Source organism: Sabethes cyaneus, chromosome 2, assembly GCF_943734655.1.
Source record: "Sabethes cyaneus chromosome 2, idSabCyanKW18_F2, whole genome shotgun sequence".
Taxonomy (NCBI): Eukaryota; Metazoa; Arthropoda; class Insecta; order Diptera; family Culicidae; genus Sabethes; species Sabethes cyaneus.
The window spans coordinates 71086849-71114172 of record NC_071354.1 but is presented as its reverse complement, the minus strand read 5'-3'; the positions used below and the strand labels follow the sequence as shown (position 1 = coordinate 71114172).

Here is a 27324-nt window from a genome sequence, read left to right as displayed (position 1 = left end):
CTGTGGTGGAAAATGATGTCGGACTGGCAAGCACGCAGTTTATCTTCCGTAAGGGGAAGTCCACTGCAGACGCCATAAAATCCGTGATGGAGAGGGTCAAGAAGCCTTTGAGACGGAAAAGACGAGGCGACAGGTATTGTGCCATAATCACAATCGATGTCAAAAACGCCTTTCACAGCGCTAACTGGGGTGCAATCGCGTTAGCGCTGCATAAGATGAGGGTAGCGGACCATCTAGGCAGGTTGCTTAAAAGTTACTTCGAGAATCGGACGCTAGTGTACGACACGACGGATGGGGCGAAGAAGTACAAAGTGACAGCGGGTGTTCCACAGGGTTCGACTCTCGGCCCCACGCTCTGGAATGCCATGTACGATGGGGTGCTGAGGCTCGAACTACTCACTAGGGTCGAGATCACTAGCTTCGCCGATGATATCGTCCTTACAGTGGTAGGCGAGTTTCTAGAGGAGGTGGAAATGGTGGCACCGGACGCCATAAGCATAATAGAGGGTTGGATGGCGGGCGTCAATCTACGATTGGCCCACCACAAGACGGAAGCGGTGATGATCAGTAACCGTTAGTCGACCATAGAGGCCAAAATAATCGTTGGAGGACAGGTGATTGTCTCCAAACGAAGTGTGAAGTACCTGGGTGTTATGGCAGACAACAAGCTGAACTTCACCAGCCATGTAGATTATGCTTGTGGTAAAGCGTCAACGGCGGTTACTGCGCTGTCCAAGATAATGCCGAACGGCTACGGTCCTAGAAGCAGTAAGAGACGCCTGATGGCCAGCGTTGCCATGTCAGTGCTACGGTACGGTGCACCGCCATGGGCCCCGACTTTGAAGAGTAAGCGCAATCAGGCATGTCTGAACAAGGTGTTCAGGCTGTTGGCATTGCGCGTTGTGTGCGGCTACCGTACCATATCGTTGGATGCGATTGGGGTTATTGCAGCCATGATTTCCATATGCATACTTCTAGGTGAGGACATCGAGTGCCATAGGCAGAGGAACGTCAGGGGCGCTAGGGACAGAGTTAGGTTGGACTCTATTAGGCGTTGTAGGCGGAATAGGATCACACCGATCATGGTAGGTGGACCCATAGGCTGATCCAGAACATATCGTCCTGGATCAGTAGAGGACATGGTGAGATAAACTTTTTCCTTACCCAGTTTCCGTCGAGCCATGGATGCTTTAAGTAGTATCTACATACGCGTGAGCGGGTAGGCTCACCCTTTTGCCCCATTTGCACAGTAGCCGAGGAAACGGCGGAGCATGTGATGTTTCACTGCCCGCGTTTCACGACCACTCGGCGGGTGATGCTTGCGGTCGTTGGGGAAGACACCAACGCCGACAACATCGTGCAGAGAATGTGCGCTGAGCATCGCGCGTAAAACCTAACGGTAAAACCTAGTTCCGGAAAGGGTTCAGGAACGGGCAGTAGGAGAGTTTTTAGTAGGTAGGCGCTTATTGGCATCTTGTGAATCCTATTCGGCACCGTGAAGGTGCTGTCTATGAAGATTTTCTCCCTGCATAAGAAATACAAAAAAAGAGCGCTATGCTCTGTGATGATATGTACCACATCGTCCTACGACAGTCGGGAAAATGATTAAAAAAATACTGAAGACCATCGTGGAGGAATTTTTTCCGACTCACGACCCTACGACGTGGTTATCAACACCGTTTGCCGCCGCGGAGAAAAGAGACAATGCTGATGGCCTGTAAGTGTCCAAAAACTAATGAGGGGCAGTGGTAATACGGTTGAAAGAAAAGAAGACACCCGCCTGGAAGAAATCCTTAACGTAACCCTGAAGGCGGGGATTTAAGCGGTCTCGCATATGTTCAAGACTGTGTTCCAGTGCTTGGAACATGGTAGCTTCCCAAACAGAGGAAAGTTTCTGAAGCAAGTGTTGCTGCCGAAGCCAGAAAAGCCTTCGGACGATCCAGTGCGTAAAAAAAACGGAGGTCGTATGTGTAATCATTGGAATTATCTCCATCGTTAACATTCCAGTCCAGTGGAAGACAATGAAGATGAAGAAGCATCAGCGCAACTCGGAAGCTAGCGAGAGAGAAGTCGTTGGCCAAATAGTGGCAAGACTAGGTCACGAAGCTATAGATGAACGTACTGACACATACCGGCTCTCTCGACGGGTGGCAAAAGAATGAACTGGTGTAAATCTGCCACCTATGTCCATTAATTTCTATTCCTACTCACGTGTGACACCTTGGTTATCTTTCGCAGACTGGGAACGATTTGTCCTCCTCGTTTGGTTCCGTTGTCTTTGAATCTCTACATCAGGATAAGGACAGCTCAGGTAGCGTCCGCCCGAATGTAAAAAGCGGTTCTTGCCCAAGTCCTGATGGACGATCGACACTTTTCGGATCCCATCGACATATGGTCTTTTCAGGGACCAAATATCGGATCAGATGATTAGCTACTAAATAAGTTCCGGGAGTACAACTTGCAGACTCATCAACTGCTTGTTTACTTTAATACAGCGCACGATTCAGCCAAACGAAATGAAATGTGGCATAAGTAATGCTTGAGCATGGTTTTCCGACGAAACTAGTTAAACTGTTTCATATAACGCTGGATGGGTCATGATCATGCGTTAGAATAGTGGGTTAGATGTTAGCTGCTTTCGTGACCTGCTATTCAATATTGACTTATGAGGTACAATACGCAGAACATATCTAGAAAAGAACGGGTATCATCACGAGATCTCACATGCTTCTTGGTTTGCGGATATATTTGAAAAGAGCAGTGGAAAAGGATTTTAGGCCTTTTAAATGGAAGCAGCGAGATTGGAACTTATCATTAACACTACCAACGATGTAAGCCGTGGAGCTAAATAACGTATTATAGCCGCGAACCGAGATTCCTACGAATTGCGTGGCCAGCAGAAGACTCGTAATTTGCAAATTCACACACAACTGGTGCTCTACAAAACACAAATCCTCCTCGTGGCTCTTTATAGACATGAATGATGGATGCTGAAGGAAGCCGATCGATTAGGATTTTTCAGCGTAAAACTCTGCGATCAATACTTGGCGGCAAAATGAAAAATGGAGTGTGCATCATTCGTATAAACCATGAGCTGCATTAAATATACAGATACGCTGATAAACTGAAAGTAGCACAATGCAGAATGCCCCACGTCAGTAGTAAGCAAAGCATAAAAGTAAAGTCATGCCACTACATTCCGATTCTGCTCTACTGTTTTATATCACAATAGATCAAAATAATAGTCGCAGTGGTCTAGACTTCTGACCAAAAAATGTTCGACAGACTTTGCAACCAACTGTTTAGTATACGTGGTAATTGCTGATCTAATGTCGCAATCTTATTGTCTCCAAAAATCTGTTCCGATTGGGATTCGAACATACAACGACTGGCTCATTGAAACAGCTTCATATATCCAGAGCCGTAGCGTGACATTGTAGCGCCCTTGGCGGAAATCCAATTTGACGCCCCCCAATACTTTGACCACAAAATTATTGGCTTAAAGGCTCCGTTTGAACTTCGCCTAATTTTTTTTATATTTGTAGCAGTTGGGAAATATTGGGAGAGTTGGTCATCGTCAGTACAACATTCATATTCAGAAGGCTCATCTCCTCTTGGCCTGATGGGCCAGAGCCGGCCAAAAGATTTGCGCGTCCTTTGCGCGATAGTTCTTAATGAAGGCGGGAAGTTCTGGTAGGTACTTCGTATTATACTATATCTTCGTATCTCCTCGTTCACCATAAGCCCCGAATAAAACAACAGCGGCTTGAGCATTCTCTTCACGTTGATCGTCAGCCACAGAAGTAGTGTTCGCCATCGGAACGAAAATTGAAGTCCGGGTTCCGGTCCGGTCCGGTTAAAAGTCGGCACGAACTTTGTTATTCCAGCTATAAAGACTAATAATCCGATACGATTTGGATATGTTCAGGTTCCAGAGCCGGAACAGCGCCAAATCGGACCAGAATAAAGTCGGAATAACAAAGTTCGTGCCGATTTTTAACCGGACCGGAACCCGGACTACAATTTTCGTTCCGATGTCGAACACTACACAGAAGAATATTTGACGTCCTCGCTTATCTTCTTGCTGGAGGACGTAAAGTACACGGTCCTCTGCTAATCGTCGCCGCCCAGCGTCAAGTAGTGCTCGTCGCTCATTATGACCGCGACATCGTTCTTCGCCGTGTTTTCACCAGCACCTTCAGCTGTTCGCATAAAAATGTTCAAATGTTTCGACTGTGTCTACATTTTATTTGGCCCAGTACTTCTTCACCGTCTAACTAGTTGCTCGAACCTCCCGACCCAAGGCGCGGAACAATGCAACCACCTTGCTCTCGGCCTTCATTTTCAACTTCTGCTGCACGTTACGGTCGCGCAGCACTGTCGGGTGGCCGAAGCCAGATTTTCGTTCAACACTTTCGCTTTTCTCGCGGGGAAGGATGTTGTAACTGCCAGATTGGCTCTATTCAACAGGTACGAAGTGCCACACCATGTCCAACTTCTTCGCTGCGGAGTGGAGCTGGTAGTACGAACAAAGCATCGAGCGTAATTGTTTGACTGTTTTCGCCATAGCTGCTGCATGCAAATCAACTAGAACAGTTTTTTAATGCATATGCTATTGCTAATGCTTTACTGAAATGCAGGCCCTGTTTAACGCCCTCAAGAGCTAGCGCCCTTGGCGGGGGCCAGTCTGGCTAACCGCACGCCTCGGCGCTGCATATATCGAGGCCAACTGGAAGATAATTATCCCATTAGAAGTATCTAAAACAGATGCTGCCGTTTTTATTTACAAAGGCTGTTAATTATAAGACTATGTTTTAAGCTAATGTACACTGAGTAGTCACAAGTGACATACAAACTTTTCTAGTTTTTTCTCCTTCCGGGTAACACCTAATGCAGAAAGATAGATAAACCAACGGTTTTTTTGTTTTCAACCGGGAATGGTTGATTAGTTAATTTACTGCTAATTTCATTATTAATTCCTCCACCTGTTCCACTGGGAGCGTCTTGGATCCAAAAAGCGCATTCCGAGAATCATGAACGTAACTGACAACAGAACGTTATTAAACAAGTTTTCCCTGTTGCCCGCGCTATGATCAACAATATGCCAATCTCTCCATCACTGCATCGCGCTCTGCAGGCAACGTTTCCACGGGCAACAATTGCAAGTGTCGAGAAAGAGAGGCTAGAGAAGCAGCAGCAGCAGCAGGTTAGCGGACTCTATCATCATCATTATCGTCATCTTCTTCGTTTTGTTACCGGATAAACAACATGCTATCGATATGGTGCGTTTTTCTTCCGCAAGATTTTTTGTTGCTGCTCGAACAAGACAATTTTTTAGCACCTGACTGGATGGCAAAACAATGGCCTCGGCAGATGATGATGATTACGGGATCGCGAAAAACCGATAGGAGGACACAACAAGCTTTGTTTCAGCAAAACCAAGCGGATGAATAAGTTGTACGAAACAATTTATTTCATTTTTATATTTTTTTAAAGAGGTTTCTTAAGAGTATTACCAACGACGGTGTATAATTTCGCATATTTTGTTACATTGCTTCTCTTGAAACGAGTTTTCCTTAAAAAACTTCTAGGTAGGTATATAATTAAAATTACTTTTTACAATCATTTGAAACAATAAAATATCTCATGTGTATCCTCTTATGCACAGTCTGTTTTCGTATGACACAGTTCGATCACCTTAGCTAACTAAATTCTACCGGTTAGAGGTCGAAGCCGATTTCTTAACTAGCAAAGTTATTCATGAAACAACTAAACTATTTTGACTAATCGACTGAACTTATGTTTAACTTACTGAAACTTAACATATTCGTATTCTCAACAGAAAATTGTTGAATTCTTTACAGATAAGATGACGTTTATCCAAGTGCGGATAAAACCACAGAAGGTGTGTTGTTTTTATTTCTAGGAGTTGTTGAAGCATTCTACATTTTATACGGGATTTGATGATCCTACGTGATGCATGGCATTTTTTGGGAAGTTTTGTTCAAGCTGCTTATGGGTGTTAATATGTTCTCAAAATACTATAGAATGTGTGGGATAGTATTTCCACATACTAAATCATAAGTATCTTGGCCATGAAAAACATCTTGGTGAAGCTTTGCGCCTCTTGGTTTAAATACACAAAGTCAATCTACATTTACAGCAGCATACAATATTTCCTTTCGGTTTTGATTATTTGCCTTCTACGTATCTAATCGTTTATTAAGTAGCTAGAGTGAATAAATTCTACTGACAAATTTCGCCTTAATTACGTTTGATCCTTCTTAAATGTACACTAACCAGCATTAGGATCCGATTCGCAGTATCTGACTGCACGACCGGTGCTGGCTCTCAAAATCTGTTATTGTTTTGGCATCAAATGATTAACCTTGGTTCGAAAAAAAAGCCAGTCCAGAAGCCGCTTTCTTTCGGTGAAATGATACCAACCGCGCCGTGATGTCGGCCAAATTGGTGGTAGAAATCTTCTCAAGCGTAGTTTAAATACAGCGACGACGGCCATGGACGACTCCTCTCGCTAATTTCAGTTCCTGGTCCTACTAGACGTAGGCTCCTCGACTGCGACTGTCCTTGCCCTGCAACCGTTCGGCAAATTGCCTCCAGCTAACGACCGTCTTACCGGACCAAAGCCAAACGCTGGAGGTGACACCGACCAGCATCGAGCAAACATACTTAGCCATGTAGATATGGAAGATTGGTTTCTCCTCTTCTGGCACCATGTTGCTGTTATACTTGGTAGCCGGACAGGGAATAGAAAAGATCCGACACATCTGACGGTTCCACTGGATCATCCATTCGTCGAAATTGTAGAACTCGTAGAACAGACAACCCAAGTAGCCAAGCGCTGGCAGAATGAACAGCCCACTGAAGAACCCTATCCGCAGCATTAGCCGTTCCAGTTTGTCCGTGCGGGTGCCATCGTGCTTCATCACCGTTCGGATTCGAAACAGGGATACGAATCCTGCCAGCAAGAATATCGCTCCCAGCGACAGGTAAATGCATAGTGGAATCAGCAGGAACATGGCCAACGAGTGCGTATCCAGCTGACCGACGAAACACACCCCGGATAGGACGTCACCTACAAAGAGACGGAAAGAAGAAAACGAAAATTATTACCTGTTGTCACCACGGTTTCACCGCCATCCAGTCGGTTATGCTGCGCGGCTCAAGGTGACTGCGTGTGCGCATAATCAAAGCTCGTTGGTGCCGCAATTAACGAAGCATTTGTAATTATGGCTAAGTTTTGATGTTCCGAGCAAACTTAACATCGTAATTAGGCGGAACGAGACCGTTAAATGGTGGTAGCACTGTAACTACATTGTTGCAATGGTAGGAATATTATAATAGAGATATCACTCTAAGGTTTATAAAAAAATACGCTGAACCGCCTTTTCCTGTAGTTACTGTAAGGTTTAAGATGTATTAATTACATGTAATAATATGTATTAATTACATGCAATGATATAAAATGATAAATTTTAGAAGCCGTCTAATTATCAGAGTGACTTCAGAATTTATAAAAAAACAGAATCAAACAGAATATTTAAGATCAGTTGTAAACGTTGCTTTATATCGCTGCCTACAGGTTTGAGTTTTGTTTTTTCTTTGTGGATTTTTCAATTTACACTTAAAGCTGAACGGATGTTAATAAGGCCTCGATCAGTTAACCACAGTAGCCTTACTAAACTATACTTTATCCCAAAACTAGCATTAACAAATATTATGTAAAGTTTGTTTAAAATTTAACATATACTGAATAAATTTTTTTACGCCTTTTAATACATGCTATCAGATTTACGAACACTTAACTTTCGCGCACTGGTCGAAATTGGAAACAGGGAAAAAGTTTGATGTTTCTAAATCCGATCAATCAGTTTATAAGAATAAATACCCCTGTCTGTCCATCTGACCGTCTGTGCGTCTGACCGTCTGTCCATCTGACCGTCTGTCCATCTGACCATCTGTCCATCTGACCGTCTGTCCATCTGACCGTCTGTCCATCTGACCGTCTGTCCATCTGACCGCCTGTCCGTCTGACCGTCTGTCCATCTGACCGTCTTTCCATCTGACCGTCTGTCCATCTGACCGTCTGTCCATCTGACCGTCTGTCCAACTGACCGTCTGTCCATCTGATCGTCTGTCCATCTGACCGTCTGTCCATCTGACCGTCTGTCCATCTGACCGACTGTCCATCTGACCGCTTGTCCATCTGACCGTCTGTCCATCTGAACGTCTGTCCATCTGACCGTCTGTCCATCTGACCGTCTGTCCATCTGACCGTCTGTCCATCTGACCGCCTGTCCATCTGACCTTCCATCCATCTGACCGTCTGTCCATCTGACCGTCTGTCCATCTGATCGTCTGTCCATCTGATCGTCTGTCCATCTGCTCGTCTGTCCATCTGATCGTCTGTCCATCTGACCGTCTGTCCATCTGACCGTCTGTCCATCTGACCGTCTGTCTATCTGACCGTCTGTCCATCTGACCGTCCATCCATCTGACCGTCTGTCCATCTGACCGTCTGTCCATCTGATTGTCTGTCCATCTGACCGTCTGTCCATCTGACCGTCTGTCCATCTGACCGACTGTCTATCTGACCGCCTGTGCGTCTGACCGTCTGTCCATCTGACCGTCTGTCCATCTGACCGTCTGTCCATCTGACCGTCTGTCCATCTGACCGTCTGTCCATCTGACCGCCTGTCCGTCTGACCGTCTGTCCATCTGACCGTCTTTCCATCTGACCGTCTGTCCATCTGACCATCTGTCCATCTGACCGTCTGTCCATCTGACCGTCTGTCCATCTGACCGTCTGTCCATCTGACCGTCTGTCCATCTGACCGTCTGTCCATCTGACCGTCTGTCCATCTGACCGTCTGTCCATCTGACCGTCTGTCCATCTGACCGACTGTCCATCTGACCGTCTGTCCATCTGACCGTCTGTCCATCTGACCGTCTGTCCATCTGACCGTCTGTCCATCTGACCGTCTGTCCATCTGACCGTCTGTCCGTCTGTCCATCTGACCGTCTGTCCATCTGACCGTCTGTCCATCTGACCGTCTGTCCATCTGACCGTCTGTCCATCTGATCGTCTATCCATCTAATCGTCTGTCCATCTGATCGTCTGTCCATCTGACCGTCTGTCCATCTGACCGTCTGTCCATCTGACCGTCTGTCCATCTGACCGTCTGTCCATCTGACCGTCTGTCCATCTGACCGTCTGTCCATCTGATCGTCTGTCCATCTGACCGTCTGTCCATCTGACCGTCTGTCTAACTGATCGTCTGTCCATCTGACCGTCTGTCCATCTGACCGTCTGTCCATCTGATCATCTGTCCAACTGACCGTCTGTCCATCTGACCGTCTGTCCATCTGACCGTCTGTCCATCTGACCGTCTGTCCATCTGACCGTCTGTCCATCTGTTCGTCTGTCCATCTGATCGTCTGTCCATCTAATCGTCTGTCCATCTGATCGTCTGTCCATCTGACCGTCTGTCCATCTGACCGTCTGTCCATCTAATCGCCTGTCCATCTGACCGTCTGTCCATCTGATCGTCTGTCCATCTGACCGTCTGTCCATCTGACCGTCTGTCTAACTGACCGTCTGTTCATCTGACCGTCTGTCCATCTGACCGTCTGTCCATCTGACCGTCTGTCCATCTGACCGTCTGTCCATCTGACCGTCTGTCCATCTGACCGTCTGTCTATCTGATCGTCTGTCCATCTGATCGTCTGTCCATCTGACCGTCTGTCCAACTGACCGTCTGTCTTTCTGACCGTCTGTCCATCTGACCGTCTGTCCATCTGATCGTCTGTCCATCTAATCGTCTGTCCATCTGATCGTCTGTCCATCTGACCGTCTGTCCATCTGACCGTCTGTCCATCTAATCGCCTGTCCATCTGACCGTCTGTCCATCTGACCGTCTGTCCATCTGACCGTCTGTCCATCTGACCGTCTGTCCATCTGACCGTCTGTCCATCTGACCGTCTGTCCATCTGACCGACTGTCCATCTGACCGTCTGTCCATCTGACCGTCTGTCCATCTGACCGTCTGTCCATCTGACCGTCTGTCCATCTGACCGTCTGTCCATCTGACCGTCTGTCCGTCTGTCCATCTGACCGTCTGTCCATCTGACCGTCTGTCCATCTGACCGTCTGTCCATCTGACCGTCTGTCCATCTGATCGTCTATCCATCTAATCGTCTGTCCATCTGATCGTCTGTCCATCTGACCGTCTGTCCATCTGACCGTCTGTCCATCTGACCGTCTGTCCATCTGACCGTCTGTCCATCTGACCGTCTGTCCATCTGATCGTCTGTCCATCTGACCGTCTGTCCATCTGACCGTCTGTCTAACTGATCGTCTGTCCATCTGACCGTCTGTCCATCTGACCGTCTGTCCATCTGATCATCTGTCCATCTGACCGTCTGTCCATCTGACCGTCTGTCCATCTGACCGTCTGTCCATCTGACCGTCTGTCCATCTGACCGTCTGTCCATCTGTTCGTCTGTCCATCTGATCGTCTGTCCATCTAATCGTCTGTCCATCTGATCGTCTGTCCATCTGACCGTCTGTCCATCTGACCGTCTGTCCATCTAATCGCCTGTCCATCTGACCGTCTGTCCATCTGATCGTCTGTCCATCTGACCGTCTGTCCATCTGACCGTCTGTCTAACTGACCGTCTGTTCATCTGACCGTCTGTCCATCTGACCGTCTGTCCATCTGACCGTCTGTCCATCTGACCGTCTGTCCATCTGACCGTCTGTCCATCTGTCCGTCTGTCTATCTGATCGTCTGTCCATCTGATCGTCTGTCCATCTGACCGTCTGTCCAACTGACCGTCTGTCCATCTGACCGTCTGTCCATCTGACCGTCTGTCCATCTGATCGTCTGTCCATCTAATCGTCTGTCCATCTGATCGTCTGTCCATCTGACCGTCTGTCCATCTGACCGTCTGTCCATCTAATCGCCTGTCCATCTGACCGTCTGTCCATCTGATCGTCTGTCCGTCTGATCGTCTGTCCATCTGACCGTCTGTCCATCTGACCGTCTGTCCATCTGACCGTCTGTCCATCTGACCGTCTGTCCGTCTGTCCATCTGACCGTCTGTCCATCTGACCGTCTGTCCATCTGACCATCTGTCCATCTGACCATCTGTCCATCTGACCGTCTGTCCATCTGACCGTCTGTCCATCTGACCGTCTGTCCGTCTGATCGTCTGTCCATCTGACCGTCTGTCCATCTGACCGTCTGTCCATCTGACCGTCTGTCCATCTGACCGTCTGTCCATCTGACCGTCTGTCCATCTGACCGTCTGTCCATCTGACCGTCTGTCCATCTGACCGTCTGTCCATCTGACCGTCTGTCCATCTGACCGTCTGTCCATCTGACCGTCTGTCCGTCTGTCCATCTGACCGTCTGTCCATCTGACCGTCTGTCCATCTGACCGTCTGTCCATCTGATCGTCTCTCCATCTGACCGTCTGTCCAACTGACCGTCTGTCCATCTGACTGTCTGTCCATCTGACCGTCTGTCCATCTGATCGTCTGTCCGTCTGATCGTCTGTCCATCTGACCGTCTGTCCATCTGACCGTCTGTCCATCTGACCGTCTGTCCATCTGACCGTCTGTCCATCTGACCGTCTGTCCATCTGACCGTCTGTCCATCTGACCGTCTGTCCATCTGACCGTCTGTCCATCTGACCGTCTGTCCATCTGACCGTCTGTCCATCTGACCGTCTGTCCATCTGACCGTCTGTCCATCTGACCGTCTGACCATCTGACCGTCTGTCCATCTGACCGTCTGTCCGTCTGTCCATCTGACCGTCTGTCCATCTGACCGTCTGTCCATCTGACCATCTGTCCATCTGACCGTCTGTCCATCTGACCGTCTGTCCATCTGATCGTCTATCCATCTAATCGTCTGTCCATCTGATCGTCTGTCCATCTGACCGTCTGTCCATCTGACCGTCTGTCCATCTGACCGTCTGTCCATCTGACCGTCTGTCCATCTGACCGTCTGTCCATCTGACCGTCTGTCCATCTGACCGTCTGTCCATCTGACCGTCTGTCCATCTGATCGTCTGTCCATCTGACCGTCTGTCCATCTGACCGTCTGTCTAACTGATCGTCTGTCCATCTGACCGTCTGTCCATCTGACCGTCTGTCCATCTGACCGTCTGTCCATCTGACCGTCTGTCCATCTGACCGTCTGTCCATCTGACCGTCTGTCCATCTGACCGTCTGTCCATCTGACCGTCTGTCCATCTGACCGTCTGTCCATCTGACCGTCTGTCCGTCTGTCCATTTGACCGTCTGTCCATCTGACCGTCTGTCCATCTGACCGTCTGTCCATCTGATCGTCTCTCCGTCTGATCGTCTGTCCATCTGACCGTCTATCCATCTGACCGTCTGTCCATCTGACCGTCTGTCCATCTGACCGTCTGTCCATCTGACCGTCTGTCCATCTGACCGTCTGTCCATCTGACCGTCTGTCCATCTGACCGTCTGTCCATCTGACCGTCTGTCCATCTGACCGTCTGTCCATCTGACCGTCTGTCCATCTGACCGTCTGTCCATCTGACCGTCTGTCCATCTGACCGTCTGTCCATCTGACCGTCTGTCCATCTGACCGTCTGTCCGTCTGTCCATCTGACCGTCTGTCCATCTGACCGTCTGTCCATCTGACCGTCTGTCCATCTGACCGTCTGTCCATCTGACCGTCTGTCCATCTGACCGTCTGTCCATCTGATCGTCTGTCCATCTGACCGTCTGTCCATCTGACCGTCTGTCCATCTGACCGTCTGTCCATCTGATCGTCTGTCCATCTGACCGTCTGTCCATCTGACCGTCTGTCCATCTGACCATCTGTCTAACTGATCGTCTGTCCATCTGACCGTCTGTCCATCTGACCGTCTGTCCATCTGATCATCTGTCCATCTGATCGTCTGTCCATCTAATCGTCTGTCCATCTGATCGTCTGTCCATCTGACCGTCTGTCCATCTGACCGTCTGTCCATCTGACCGTCTGTCCATCTGACCGTCTGTCCATCTGACCGTCTGTCCATCTAATCGCCTGTCCATCTGACCGTCTGTCCATCTGATCGTCTGTCCATCTGACCGTCTGTCCATCTGACCGTCTGTCCATCTGACCGTCTGTCCATCTGACCGTCTGTCCATCTGACCGTCTGTCCATCTGACCGTCTGTCTAACTGACCGTCTGTTCATCTGACCGTCTGTCCATCTGACCGTCTGTCCATCTGACCGTCTGTCCATCTGACCGTCTGTCCATCTGACCGTCTGTCCATCTAATCGCCTGTCCATCTGACCGTCTGTCCATCTGATCGTCTGTCCATCTGACCGTCTGTCCATCTGACCGTCTGTCCATCTGACCGTCTGTCCATCTGATCGTCTGTCCATCTAATCGTCTGTCCATCTGATCGTCTGTCCATCTGACCGTCTGTCCATCTGACCGTCTGTCCATCTAATCGCCTGTCCATCTGACCGTCTGTCCATCTGATCGTCTGTCCATCTGACCGTCTGTCCATCTAATCGCCTGTCCATCTGACCGTCTGTCCATCTGATCGTCTGTCCGTCTGATCGTCTGTCCGTCTGACCGTCTGTCCATCTAATCGTCTGTCCATCTGACCGTCTGTCCATCTGATCGTCTGTCCATCTGACCGCCTGTCCATCTGACCGTCTGTCCATCTGACCGTCTGTCCATCTGACCGACTGTTCATCTGACCGTCTGTCCATCTGACCGTCTGTCCATCTGATCGTCTGTCCGTCTGATCGTCTGTCCGTCTGACCGTCTGTCCATCTGACCGTCTGTCTAACTGATCGTCTGTCCATCTGACCGTCTGTCCATCTGACCGTCTGCCCAACTGACTGTCTGTCCGTCTGACCGACTGTCCATCTAACCGTCTGTCCATCCGACCGTCTGCCCATCTGACCGTCTGTCCATCTGACCGTCTGCCCAACTGACTGTCTGTCCGTCTGACCGACTGTCCATCTAACCGTCTGTCCATCCGACCGTCTGCCCATCTGACCGTCTGTCTATCTGATCGTCTGTCCATCTGATCGTCTGTCCATCTGACCGTCTGTCCAACTGACCGTCTGTCCATCTGACCGTCTGTCCATCTGACCGTCTGTCCATCTGACCGTCAGTCCATCTGACCGTCTGTCCATCTGATCGTCTGTGCGTCTGACCGTCTGTCCATCCGACCGTCTGTCCATCTGACCGTCTGTCTATCTGATCGTCTGTCCATCTGATCGTCTGTCCATCTGACCGTCTGTCCAACTGACCGTCTGTCCATCTGACCGTCTGTCCATCTGACCGTCTGTCCATCTGATCGTCTGTCCATCTAATCGTCTGTCCATCTGATCGTCTGTCCATCTGACCGTCTGTCCATCTGACCGTCTGTCCATCTAATCGCCTGTCCATCTGACCGTCTGTCCATCTGACCGTCTGTCCATCTGACCGTCTGTCCATCTGACCGTCTGTCCATCTGACCGTCTGTCCATCTGACCGTCTGTCCATCTGACCGACTGTCCATCTGACCGTCTGTCCATCTGACCGTCTGTCCATCTGACCGTCTGTCCATCTGACCGTCTGTCCATCTGACCGTCTGTCCATCTGACCGTCTGTCCGTCTGTCCATCTGACCGTCTGTCTATCTGATCGTCTGTCCATCTAATCGTCTGTCCATCTGATCGTCTGTCCATCTGACCGTCTGTCCAACTGACCGTCTGTCCATCTGACCGTCTGTCCATCTGACCGTCTGTCCATCTGATCGTCTGTCCATCTAATCGTCTGTCCATCTGATCGTCTGTCCATCTGACCGTCTGTCCATCTGACCGTCTGTCCATCTAATCGCCTGTCCATCTGACCGTCTGTCCATCTGATCGTCTGTCCGTCTGATCGTCTGTCCGTCTGACCGTCTGTCCATCTAATCGTCTGTCCATCTGACCGTCTGTCCATCTGATCGTCTGTCCATCTGACCGCCTGTCCATCTGACCGTCTGTCCATCTGACCGTCTGTCCATCTGACCGACTGTTCATCTGACCGTCTGTCCATCTGACCGTCTGTCCATCTGATCGTCTGTCCGTCTGATCGTCTGTCCGTCTGACCGTCTGTCCATCTGACCGTCTGTCTAACTGATCGTCTGTCCATCTGACCGTCTGTCCATCTGACCGTCTGCCCAACTGACTGTCTGTCCGTCTGACCGACTGTCCATCTAACCGTCTGTCCATCCGACCGTCTGCCCATCTGACCGTCTGTCCATCTGACCGTCTGTCCATCTGACCGTCTGTCCATCTGACCGTCTGTCCATCTGACCGTCTGTCCATCTGACCGTCTGTCCATCTGACCGTCTGTCCATCTGACCGTCTGTCCATCTGATCGTCTGTCCATCTGACCGTCTGTCCATCTGACCGTCTGTCCATCTGACCGTCTGTCTAACTGATCGTCTGTCCATCTGACCGTCTGTCCATCCGACCGTCTGTCCATCTGATCATCTGTCCATCTGATCGTCTGTCCATCTAATCGTCTGTCCATCTGATCGTCTGTCCATCTGACCGTCTGTCCATCTGACCGTCAGTCCATCTGACCGTCTGTCCATCTGACCGTCTGTCCATCTGACCGTCTGTCCATCTAATCGCCTGTCCATATGACCGTCTGTCCATCTGATCGTCTGTCCATCTGACCGTCTGTCCATCTGACCGTCTGTCCATCTGACCGTCTGTCCATCTGACCGTCTGTCCATCTGTTCGTCTGTCCATCTGATCGTCTGTCCATCTAATCGTCTGTCCATCTGATCGTCTGTCCATCTGACCGTCTGTCCATCTGACCGTCTGTCCATCTCATCGCCTGTCCATCTGACCGTCTGTCCATCTGATCGTCTGTCCATCTGACCGTCTGTCCATCTGACCGTCTGTCTAACTGACCGTCTGTTCATCTGACCGTCTGTCCATCTGACCGTCTGTCCATCTGACCGTCTGTCCATCTGACCGTCTGTCTATCTGATCGTCTGTCCATCTAATCGTCTGTCCATCTGATCGTCTGTCCATCTGACCGTCTGTCCAACTGACCGTCTGTCCATCTGACCGTCTGTCCATCTGACCGTCTGTCCATCTGATCGTCTGTCCATCTAATCGTCTGTCCATCTGATCGTCTGTCCATCTGACCGTCTGTCCATCTGACCGTCTGTCCATCTAATCGCCTGTCCATCTGACCGTCTGTCCATCTGATCGTCTGTCCGTCTGATCGTCTGTCCGTCTGACCGTCTGTCCATCTAATCGTCTGTCCATCTGACCGTCTGTCCATCTGATCGTCTGTCCATCTGACCGCCTGTCCATCTGACCGTCTGTCCATCTGACCGTCTGTCCATCTGACCGACTGTTCATCTGACCGTCTGTCCATCTGACCGTCTGTCCATCTGATCGTCTGTCCGTCTGATCGTCTGTCCGTCTGACCGTCTGTCCATCTGACCGTCTGTCTAACTGATCGTCTGTCCATCTGACCGTCTGTCCATCTGACCGTCTGCCCAACTGACTGTCTGTCCGTCTGACCGACTGTCCATCTAACCGTCTGTCCATCCGACCGTCTGCCCATCTGACCGTCTGTCCATCTGACCGTCTGCCCAACTGACTGTCTGTCCGTCTGACCGACTGTCCAGCTAACCGTCTGTCCATCCGACCGTCTGCCCATCTGACCGTCTGTCCGTCTAACCGTCTGTCCATCTGACCGTCTGTCCATCTGACCGTCTGTCCATCTGATCGTCTGTGCGTCTGACCGTCTGTCCATCCGACCGTCTGCCCATCTGACCGTCTGTCCGTCTGACCGTCTGCCCAACTGACTGTCTGTCCGTCTGACCGACTGTCCATCTAACCGTCTGTCCATCCGACCGTCTGTCCATCTGACCGTCTGTCCATCTGACCGTCTGTCCATCTAATCGCCTGTCCATCTGACCGTCTGTCCATCTGATCGTCTGTCCATCTGACCGTCTGTCCATCTGATCGTCTGTCCATCTAATCGTCTGTCCATCTGATCGTCTGTCCATCTGACCGTCTGTCCATCTGACCGTCTGTCCATCTAATCGCCTGTCCATCTGACTGTCCGTCTGACCGTCTGTCCATCCGACCGTCTGCCCATCTGACCGTCTGTCCGTCTAACCGTCTGTCCATCTGACCGTCAGTCCATCTGACCGTCTGTCCATCTGATCGTCTGTCCGACTGATCGTCTGTCCATCTGACTGTCTGTCCATCTGACCGTCTGCCCAACTGACTGTCTGTCCGTCTGACCGTCTGTCCATCTGACCGTCTGTCCATCTGAACGTCTGTCCATCTGATCGTCTGTGCGTCTGACCGTCTGTCCATCTGACCGTCTGCCCAACTGACTGTCTGTCCGTCTGACCGACTGTCCATCTAACCGTCTGTCCATCCGACCGTCTGCCCATCTGACCGTCTGTCCATCTGACCGTCTGCCCAACTGACTGTCTGTCCGTCTGACCGACTGTCCATCTAACCGTCTGTCCATCCGACCGTCTGCCCATCTGACCGTCTGTCCGTCTAACCGTCTGTCCATCTGACCGTCAGTCCATCTGACCGTCTGTCCATCTGATCGTCTGTGCGTCTGACCGTCTGTCCATCCGACCGTCTGCCCATCTGACCGTCTGTCCGTCTGACCGTCTGCCCAACTGACTGTCTGTCCGTCTGACCGACTGTCCATCTAACCGTCTGTCCATCTGACCGTCTGTCCATCTGATCGTCTGTCCGTCTGATCGTCTGTCCGTCTGACCGTCTGTCCATCTAATCGTCTGTCCATCTGACCGTCTGTCCATCTGATCGTCTGTCCATCTGACCGCCTGTCCATCTGACCGTCTGTCCATCTGACCGTCTGTCCATCTGACCGACTGTTCATCTGACCGTCTGTCCATCTGACCGTCTGTCCATCTGATCGTCTGTCCGTCTGACCGTCTGTCCATCTGACCGTCTGTCCATCTGACCGTCTGCCCAACTGACTGTCTGTCCGTCTGACCGTCTGTCCATCTGACCGTCTGTCTAACTGATCGTCTGTCCATCTGACCGTCTGTCCATCTGACCGTCTGCCCAACTGACTGTCTGTCCGTCTGACCGACTGTCCATCTCACCGTCTGTCCATCCGACCGTCTGCCCATCTGACCGTCTGTCCGTCTAACCGTCTGTCCATCTGACCGTCAGTCCATCTGACCGTCTGTCCATCTGATCGTCTGTGCGTCTGACCGTCTGTCCATCCGACCGTCTGCCCATCTGACCGTCTGTCCGTCTGACCGTCTGTCCATCTGACCGTCTGTCCATCTGACCGTCTGTCCATCTGAACGTCTGTCCATCTGATCGTCTGTGCGTCTGACCGTCTGTCCATCTGACCGTCTGCCCAACTGACTGTCTGTCCGTCTGACCGACTGTCCATCTAACCGTCTGTCCATCCGACCGTCTGCCCATCTGACCGTCTGTCCGTCTAACCGTCTGTCCATCTGACCGTCTGTCCATCTGACCGTCAGTCCATCTGATCGTCTGTCCATCTGACCGCCTGTCCATCTGACCGTCTGTCCATCTGACCGTCTGTCCATCTGACCGACTGTTCATCTGACCGTCTGTCCATCTGACCGTCTGTCCATCTGATCGTCTGTCCGTCTGATCGTCTGTCCGTCTGACCGTCTGTCCATCTGATCGTCTGTCCGTCTGATCGTCTGTCCATCTGAGTCCATCTGACCGTCTGTCCATCTGACCGTCTGTCCATTTGACCGTCTGTCCATCTGACCGACTGTCCATCTGACCGCCTTTCCGTCTGACCGTCTGTCCATCTGACCGTCTGTCCATCTGACCGTCTGTCCATCTGACCGTCTGTCCATCTGATCGTCTGTCCAGCTGATCGTCTGTCCAGCTGATCGTCTGTCCGTCTGATCGTCTGTCCATCTGACCGTCTGTCCATCTGACCGTCTGTCCATCTGACCGTTTGTCAATCTGATCGTCTGTCCATCTGAGTCCATCTGACCGTCTGTCCATCTGACCGTCTGTCCATCTGATCGTCTGTCCATCTGATCGTCTGTCCGTCTGATCGTCTGTCCATCTGACCGTCTGTCCATCTGACCGTCTGTCCATCTGACCGTTTGTCAATCTGATCGTCTGTTCATCTGACCGTCTGCCCATCTGACCGTCTGTCCATCTGACCGTCTGTCCATCTGACCGTCTGTCCATCTGACCGTCTGTCCATCTGACCGTCTGTCCATCTGACCGTCTGTCCATCTGACCGTCTGTCCATCTGACCGTCTGTCCATCTGACCGTCTGTCCATCTGACCGTCTGTCCATCTGACCGACTGTCCATCTGACCGCCTGTCCGTCTGACCGTCTGTCCATCTGACCGTCTGTCCATCTGACCGTCTGTCCATCTGATCGTCTGTCCATCTGATCGTCTGTCCGTCTGATCGTCTGTCCATCTTACCGTCTGTTCATCTGACCAGCTCTCCATCTTATCGTCTGTCCATCTGACCGTTTGTCTTTCTGACCTTCTGTCTATCTAACCGTCTGTCCATCTGACAGATGCGCAGACGATAAGATGGACAGACGGTCAGATGAACAGACAACAAACATATATACAACAAACAGAAGTTAAACAGAAAACAGACGAAAGCATACAGGAAATAACTATCTTATAATAGAAAAGATGCAGAAAGCCGTTAGTTAGTTAGTTATTTAGTTAGTTAGTTATTTAGACAGAAAACAGCTGTCAAAAATCAATAACAAGCAAAGAGAAAACAAACCGAAAGCAGTCATAAATCGAATATGAAACTTACAATAAAAAGGTAGACTTAAGCCAGAAAACAGAAAGAAAGTAGTCAAAAAACATACAGAAAACAGCCAGAAAATGGCTAGCAACAGATAGACGAAGTGAGAAAACAAAAAAACAGACAGAAATCGGTTGGGAAACAATTAAAAATAGGCAGTTAACAGACTTAAACGAACAGAAAACAATCGAAAAACGAAAACAAAACAGACAGGAATCAAATAAGAAAGCTAAGAAAGAGACGAGAAACAGTTTGTGTATGCCAATGTGTTGGTGTAAATCACGACGGCACGTGACCGGTCGCGGGTTTTACGATCGTAACTGATACAGTAACAGAATATAACGCTCTCTGGAAACTGTCATCGAAGAAAGATTAAAAATCGGCAATCAAAAAATACACGTTTTGAAAAATATAAAAACCTTTGGCTTAAGTAGAAGTTTGAAACGATCGTTTTCGTTGGCGATGGAACGAGCTTCCAGTGTCACGTCTGTCAGTCTGTGATATACTAATTCACTGCATGTGAATATTCATTATTGTTGGATAATTCTAGGAATTTACAGAAATTATAACCCAAAAATCATTAATAGATAACTGTAAACAAGTCGAAATTAAAACTAGGGGCAAATACAAAAGCTGTGTCAATTCATTCACAGTGGGACAATTGCGATATAAGACAACTTTTCGAATTGACAGACTACCTTATACCTATCGAAGAACCCCGAACGTAGTTCAGTGACGTGACAGTTTTAAAATCGTCGATATCTCGATACTAAAGGTTCAAAACTCGAACGTAACCGTACAAACACCGGTTGTAACTTTAATGCTTTAATGAAAAAACTGCTTTTTGCCTTGTACTGTACTTTGTATGTTTCGTAATAAAAAAAAATGCTTGGTGAAACGCTAACAAACAGACGCAATATACAACGATTTCTCTGACTTTCGATTTCTGTAAGGCTATCGATGTTGATCGTAAAGGTCTGCAAGGCCTAAATGGATGTGTTAACACCATTAGTCAACAAGTCGGACTGTTTTCATAAATGTTCTAAATCTCAGTGCACTTTTCTAGCACTTTGCACTTTAACGTTGGAGAACGCCATTAGTACGTAGTTATTCTCTTTTATACTCAAGTAAAATAAAGTAAACAAAGCTCATCCTAAATATAAGTTTTTAAAACATTTTATATCATCTGGTGATAGATGAAATTGTCATCTCCGCAGTTGAAAAGTGTAAATATTTTGTCACTTAGATACTTGCAGAAATGTTTCCTCACAAACACATGTCTGTGATTCTTTGCACTAATTGTATTGTTCACTAATAAAGATATAATATATGGCAAAATGAGGAACCACAAATCGATTGTCCTGTAACTAAATAATAATTTCTAAAACGTCATGGATTGTCGGTAAATAACCCTGGTACATCTGCCGGTCAATAACTGAGGACATCATTTTTTAGACATTCTGTGTATCTACTGAGAGTCTGTATGTTTAAATTTCTAATTAAATTCGCAAATTCGTTTATAGTTATACTGTTGAATAGCTGAACAGAAGTAGTTCATACATACAGAAGGATACTCATTTATTGCTACTATGTTATTTTCTTCGGAGACAGTCGTATTTAAATTGCATTTTGCAATTGAGCATAGGTATATATTGCTAACGGTTTCCGGAGGAAAATTTACCTCCAACCGTTTCTCACAATAGATCCAGTTCCAGTTTCAAAACGCAACATCCAGTTTCAAAACGTTTGCTAAAGCCTGCATCTCGGCTATCTATCGTCTTTCAAATAAGGAGTGAAATCGTCCTGTATTTTGCAGCAGGAAATAGCATATACATATCAGATCAGAGGGCACATGCATTAGCACAGATGTAACTGAACGATTCGATCGGTCGGATGCCACAATTCACACTCCCTCGTTCGAATGCCAGGCGATGGCGATTATCTAGTCAGGCAAGCGATAAATCTTACCGGGCTTGGTCTGAAAAAGGTCTTGCTGCCATTACCGGGGATTAGATAGTGAACACAATATATAATGGCTGTTTTCATCAACCTTTTCACACATTTTATTGAACCATTACTCATTGACCATTTTGTCAGCGGGCAAGTGAGGCACAACAACGGGCTCGGCAGTCGGAGCATTCTCAGATTTTGAATTATAGTTAATGGAAAAAGCAAGTTTATATTGATATTAAAGACCCGATAGACATTTTGCTCTTCGCTAAGTGGTCTAATGGATTTTATCGGAAAGAAAAATTCGGATTATAAAGTGAACGTCAATCACCGCCACGCAAAAGCAAACGCACAATTCCAATCAAAATAGGGAAAACGAAACCAGTTGATGCTAAGCCGAGTATATAACGAATAAATCTTCTAAGCCTTCATATAGAATGAAGCAGAAAGTCTAGATTATCACAAATTTGACGTGGAATTGTATGTATACTCAATTCAGTTAAGTTGTGTTTAAACTAAACTTAGCCATCCAACATAAACTAATATTTTTTTGATGAACGACCGTATAAATTCGGCATATGGCTTCCCGTGATTGTTACCACAGATTTCTAAGAAAAACTTAACCATAAAATCAGGAAGTTTATGATAATCTATTTATAGGTGTTCAAATTGTATCGCCAGGTGCCACTAGAAGAAACCAGGAATAATTGCAAGAGTGCAGTCGAATACCACTTGTGCCTCTCGGAAAATCTATGCGCAATATTTTGAAATTTATGCTAATGCTTTATACCTTAACATTAAAGAATCATCTGCCTCACTGTAAAATATCTGCCATTCCTCCACAAAATGCAAAATACATGGAAGAAACTAACCCAACTTACAACTTCTAGTCCCAGTCAACGGCGACGGCATCGCGTGACAAACTGCAATAACCCGACCCTGACACTGGCAGCATGGCATGGCAGGTGCCACAACAGAGTCCGGTGTTCATCACTATTCGTGTTCCGAGTGTCACAGTACCGATATCACCGTGTTGTTGCCCACTATACCATAACATCCTACATCGGCCGTAAATTGATTGTCTCCCTGCGCTCTCGCGCAGTCACCCGTCTATGGCACAGCACACCTTCCTTCAATAGCATAGCATTGGAAATAATAGAAACAGTGAACGGAAAAAAATTCAACGAACGTAAACTTAACCTACCTTCCACCTTGCCGAGGGCGAGCACGAAAATGGTCTGCACCGCCGGGATGGCCCACGCCACCAGATGGAACAGATGGGACCGGTTCTCGATGGCTTCGTGACCCCACTTGAGGCCGGCGGCGAGGAACCAGGCCAGCGCCAGACAGGCCCACCAGGCGAAGGCTGCCATGCTGCAGAAGTACAGCGCCATGAAGAGCACCGTGCAGGAGGTGGACTGCCGATGGCCCTGCAGGGGGAGGACGAGAAAGCGAAAAAAAAATTGTACGTAAGTAAATATAAGTAGGAAAGTTGTCGGTATACTAGCAGCGCGCGGCAAGCCGCGGATATTTATTTTGCCTCTGATGTCCGGCCGGAATGTTTGGGTATGGAAAAACTAGTCGAGATGAAATAGTAATTGTTTTGCTTCTTTGATAGATTTTGCTGCGAAATGAAGAATGAAATGAAATTGTGTTTAATAGTTTCTTCAAAGATAGGAAATGCCGGCATTGCGTATTTTGTCATAATTTTTACTACTTCTTATCTTTCATTGCTAATACTGTAACTGAAAAATAATTCGTTTAATTTTCATATTATTTATAGAGGAGTTTAATAATATCATTAATATTATTAATATTATTATGTGTAATAATCCATCTAATGTAACGTATGTGTGAATAAAACTTGAAACGAATAATTACTAATAAACATCAAGCAAAAAAAAAGGCTGATTGATTGATAATTGAAATCCGTTTGCTTGCGGCAATTCTATCGGAAGGGTACTTATTCAATTTTTTATGTCTTTTAATGAGAACGCAGTTAATGAGTTAGAAAAATTGAAACATTAGATAAAGAAATGCTAAAGTTGGATTTAAACTATCACCATGTGAGTACATATGAGTTCAAATTTACACTATTTTTTTAGTCTTTAATATTTTCGCTCCTCAAGAAAGCAGAATTTTTGTATAAATTATAATTTCTGAATTATCTATTTTATGCGATCAGACAAGGTCAACATATTCTGATTTCTATTCAATAAACAAGGAACGGAGAACAATTATAAATTATTAATGAATCCGGGTTTATGAGCGAAATGACTAGTTAAGGTTTCATAGCAGTCTTATTTCCAATTTTATGTTATTAGAACTTGCTTTAGGGTGCAATGAAAATAAAAATATTGCTTGCAGTCATGAACTTACGAACCTACTTATTGTATAAATGTATATTAACTTCGAACAACTATGAAAACGAACAAGAGCAAAATACATCTCACAGAAAGCATACCAGCTTTGCAAGGCGCTTGAACCTGCGATTCAATTTTTTTTTATTAAAATACCAAAAACACATTTTAACACTCAGTAACTTCCAAAAGATTTGGTCTAGTGGTGTCAGTTGGTTACGACAGTGACGGTTTTTTGTGACTGGAAATTTTCTCGATTAGCATGGGTACTATACTAATTTTCATCACATAAGACAAACGATTGCTGGTACTTACAGTTCGATTTCCTGTAGATCACAAGCAAATCAAACAAAATAATGTAAATTTCTATATCTTTTAGAGAACCACTACGCATTAATATTCTCAGCCACGTTGAATAACGTTCTGAGTGAAGCCATCGATCGTTTATTTTTAATTCCCTATCCTGTCCATCCGTCATTTTTTATCCGTCACTGCTTGACAGTCGTAGATATGCTAGATCGGTCGATGATTTGTGTACCGTTGGCTCCTTTCTCACTTTCTCAAATTCCACGACCCGTAATGCTGAACTTCCGATTCCGCGGTGAGGTGAGCGATTACCAACAAGTACGAATCCGTTACCTTCAGTATAGAATTGGTCAATTAGTTGCCTGGGCAAATCACTATTGGATCTTTCAACTCGATCGGCTTCTACTAACGTATCTAAAGGGTGCACCACCTCACAAAGTGCCCCTTGATCGTTAGCTTGAATTGAGACGAACGTCGGGAAAAAGCCGGGAAATCACGATGGACTCTACTGTTACCAGTACCAGTACTGGTACCAGTCAACAGCGTCTCGTAGATTGGGTTTCATGAGCTAGACAGGTTACTGAGCGCCGTTTTCACACTCCGTACCCGTTGCTCCTAAATACCTCCGAAGTGTGGAGATATTGACGACCACCCTCTTATGCAAGTCACGATTTCAGCTAGCAACTTACGGCTAGCACCGTAATTCGGAAATTCGTGCCATTGTAGGGCAATGAATTGACTAACCGCCAGCTTTTAAGGCTCAGATCTCAGATGAAAACGTATAGCTGACCTCCGGGCTCCATCTTATCACAGCGCTCCGCCCAATCCGAACTAGTACTGGTCCGACGTAATTGACGCAGACAAATGAGAATGGGCGCATATGAAGTGAGTCGAGAAGTAAGCAGAGGCGCCACCCTTGAGACAATTGGCTTCGTATTCCTGAAATTGTAGTATCGATACTCCTTCGAGATCTATTCATCGACTGTACGAAACCTTTACACGTGGAATCGCTGCTTGAACTTGTTCATAACAGTTTGTCGATTTCCATGTGGAGGTTTGCGATAATGGGCATCTTTAACCAAGTCTATCAGACGGTGCTCTCTTGGCAGCATCGGGTATTTAACATCTTGGGTCACGAGCTTAGTAACTTAGATAACATGACGTTTCCGCCAGCACCGAGGACCGAGGACCACAATGCGTTTTCAGCTTCAAACTCTTTCAGCTCTCTCACTCTCCCTCTTCCTCTCCTCTCACTCTCGCTCTCCCTCGCCTTCTTGCTCTCACTCTCTCTCTCTCTCTCTCTCTCTCTCTCTCTCTCTCTCTCTCTCTCTCTCTCTCTCTCTCTTACACACGCACACTTTCTCTCTCATTTGGCTTTTTCATCTGCCCTCTTCGGTGATACTTTTGGCTACTATTCTTTCGGATGATGCAGGAAATTAAGCAAAGACCGCAGGCCCACTTTTTTGCTCAGTTCGCAGCGTTATTGTTCAATGGATATCTCCGTTTTCTACAGTATTTTTCCTACTTTAAAGGCAACAGACTGCGACCAGGGCCCGACAACGTCACAGCGTCACTCAACATAGAAACAGTGAAGCTTCGGTTTCAACAGAAGCAGCACCGCTTCAGTTTCAAACTGGCTTCAGTCAGCGTCAGTGAAACGGGTTTCACTTCATCATGACTATCGGTTTCAACTTTTCATTTGACTTTTCTTTCGCATATTCAGAAAAAGGCCAGCAACTTTGAATGCAAATAAATTGGATTTGAGTAACATTTCCAAGAATGCAACGCATATTAAAGCTAACCTAGTCAATGTTGACAAATCGTGCCTGACTTTCTGTCGACGTCAATTGAAACGGCCACCAACTTCAACTGAAGCTTGCTTGAAACGTTCTGTTCAACAAATGAAGCAAGTCACTTCATGTATGAAGCGAAGGTAAGAGAAAGTCAGTTTCATTTATTTGTTTCGACGATGCCGGGCCCTGACTGCTACAGCGATCTGGAGATTTCAGCAAATAGTTTTCGTTAGTATTGTAGCCCAGTAGCGTTTGCAGCTCCAATCGTGGAACTGAGAACGCTTTCAATGGAACTAATTCGGCCTCGCTATGCCACCATTGAGGTTGGTTGGTGAACGACCGAATAATGTGTAACATAGACCTTATAGTGGACGTTAGTCTCTTATCCAGCCACCCTACGTATCCCTACATTCTCTTGGCACCAGCCAGAGTATAAGCAACCTTAGCCTTAGGAGATCGAGTAATAAACCCCGGTGAAAACTAAAGCCGTATGCCGACAGGAAAGGAGGGACCCATGCGAACGCTGGAAGTAGCAATGAGGAATAGACTTCCCAAGTAACAATTCTAGAGCCACTTGGTTTTACTGGAATTTTATGAAGGTTTTATTGCGGTATTAATCGTTTCTTCTAGTTTTATTATGGTATTACGCAATACCAAGAAGATACCAGTCCAAACACACTTATAGCTAGCTATAAAATCATGATAAAACTGCTAATAAAGCAAATTTATTGTGGTTGCTTATAATACCACGATAATATTAGCTGCTGCACCACGTCTCTAATAAACTTTCCATACGTGTGGCGGAGCAATACAATATGGCTCACCAACCAAAATTGCTTATATTACAGTTGCTTGTCAAACCGCTATCAATTTGTTAGTTTTATAGCTATCAAAACGACAACACCCTGAGCAAACAGATTTATTGCTGCTATTATGAAGAATATTAGATTTCAACACCGAAATCATTTTTTCATGCGAAGCCATATTGACATATTCTAGTATTTTGAAAACAAAAATTCATCAAAGCAAAGTGTTTTGTTGAAAGAAAGTTATTATCAATCGGTTTTCCTGTCACA

General features: G+C 47.2%; 1 protein-coding gene across 1 annotated transcript in view; it reads right to left on the bottom strand.

Annotated features, from left to right (window-relative positions):
* Positions 1 to 5550: 5550 nt before the first annotated feature.
* Positions 5551 to 27324, bottom strand: part of LOC128733533 (frizzled-like) — a 103285-nt gene continuing 81511 nt past the window's right edge. Inside the window, exons 4-5 of the mRNA XM_053827184.1 lie at positions 22994 to 23219; positions 5551 to 7096 (exon numbers count right to left, since the gene is read on the bottom strand). Of these exons, the coding sequence (XP_053683159.1) occupies positions 6558 to 7096; positions 22994 to 23219 (765 nt within the window). The 3' untranslated portion in view covers positions 5551 to 6557. The remainder of the gene's footprint in view (positions 7097 to 22993; positions 23220 to 27324) is intronic.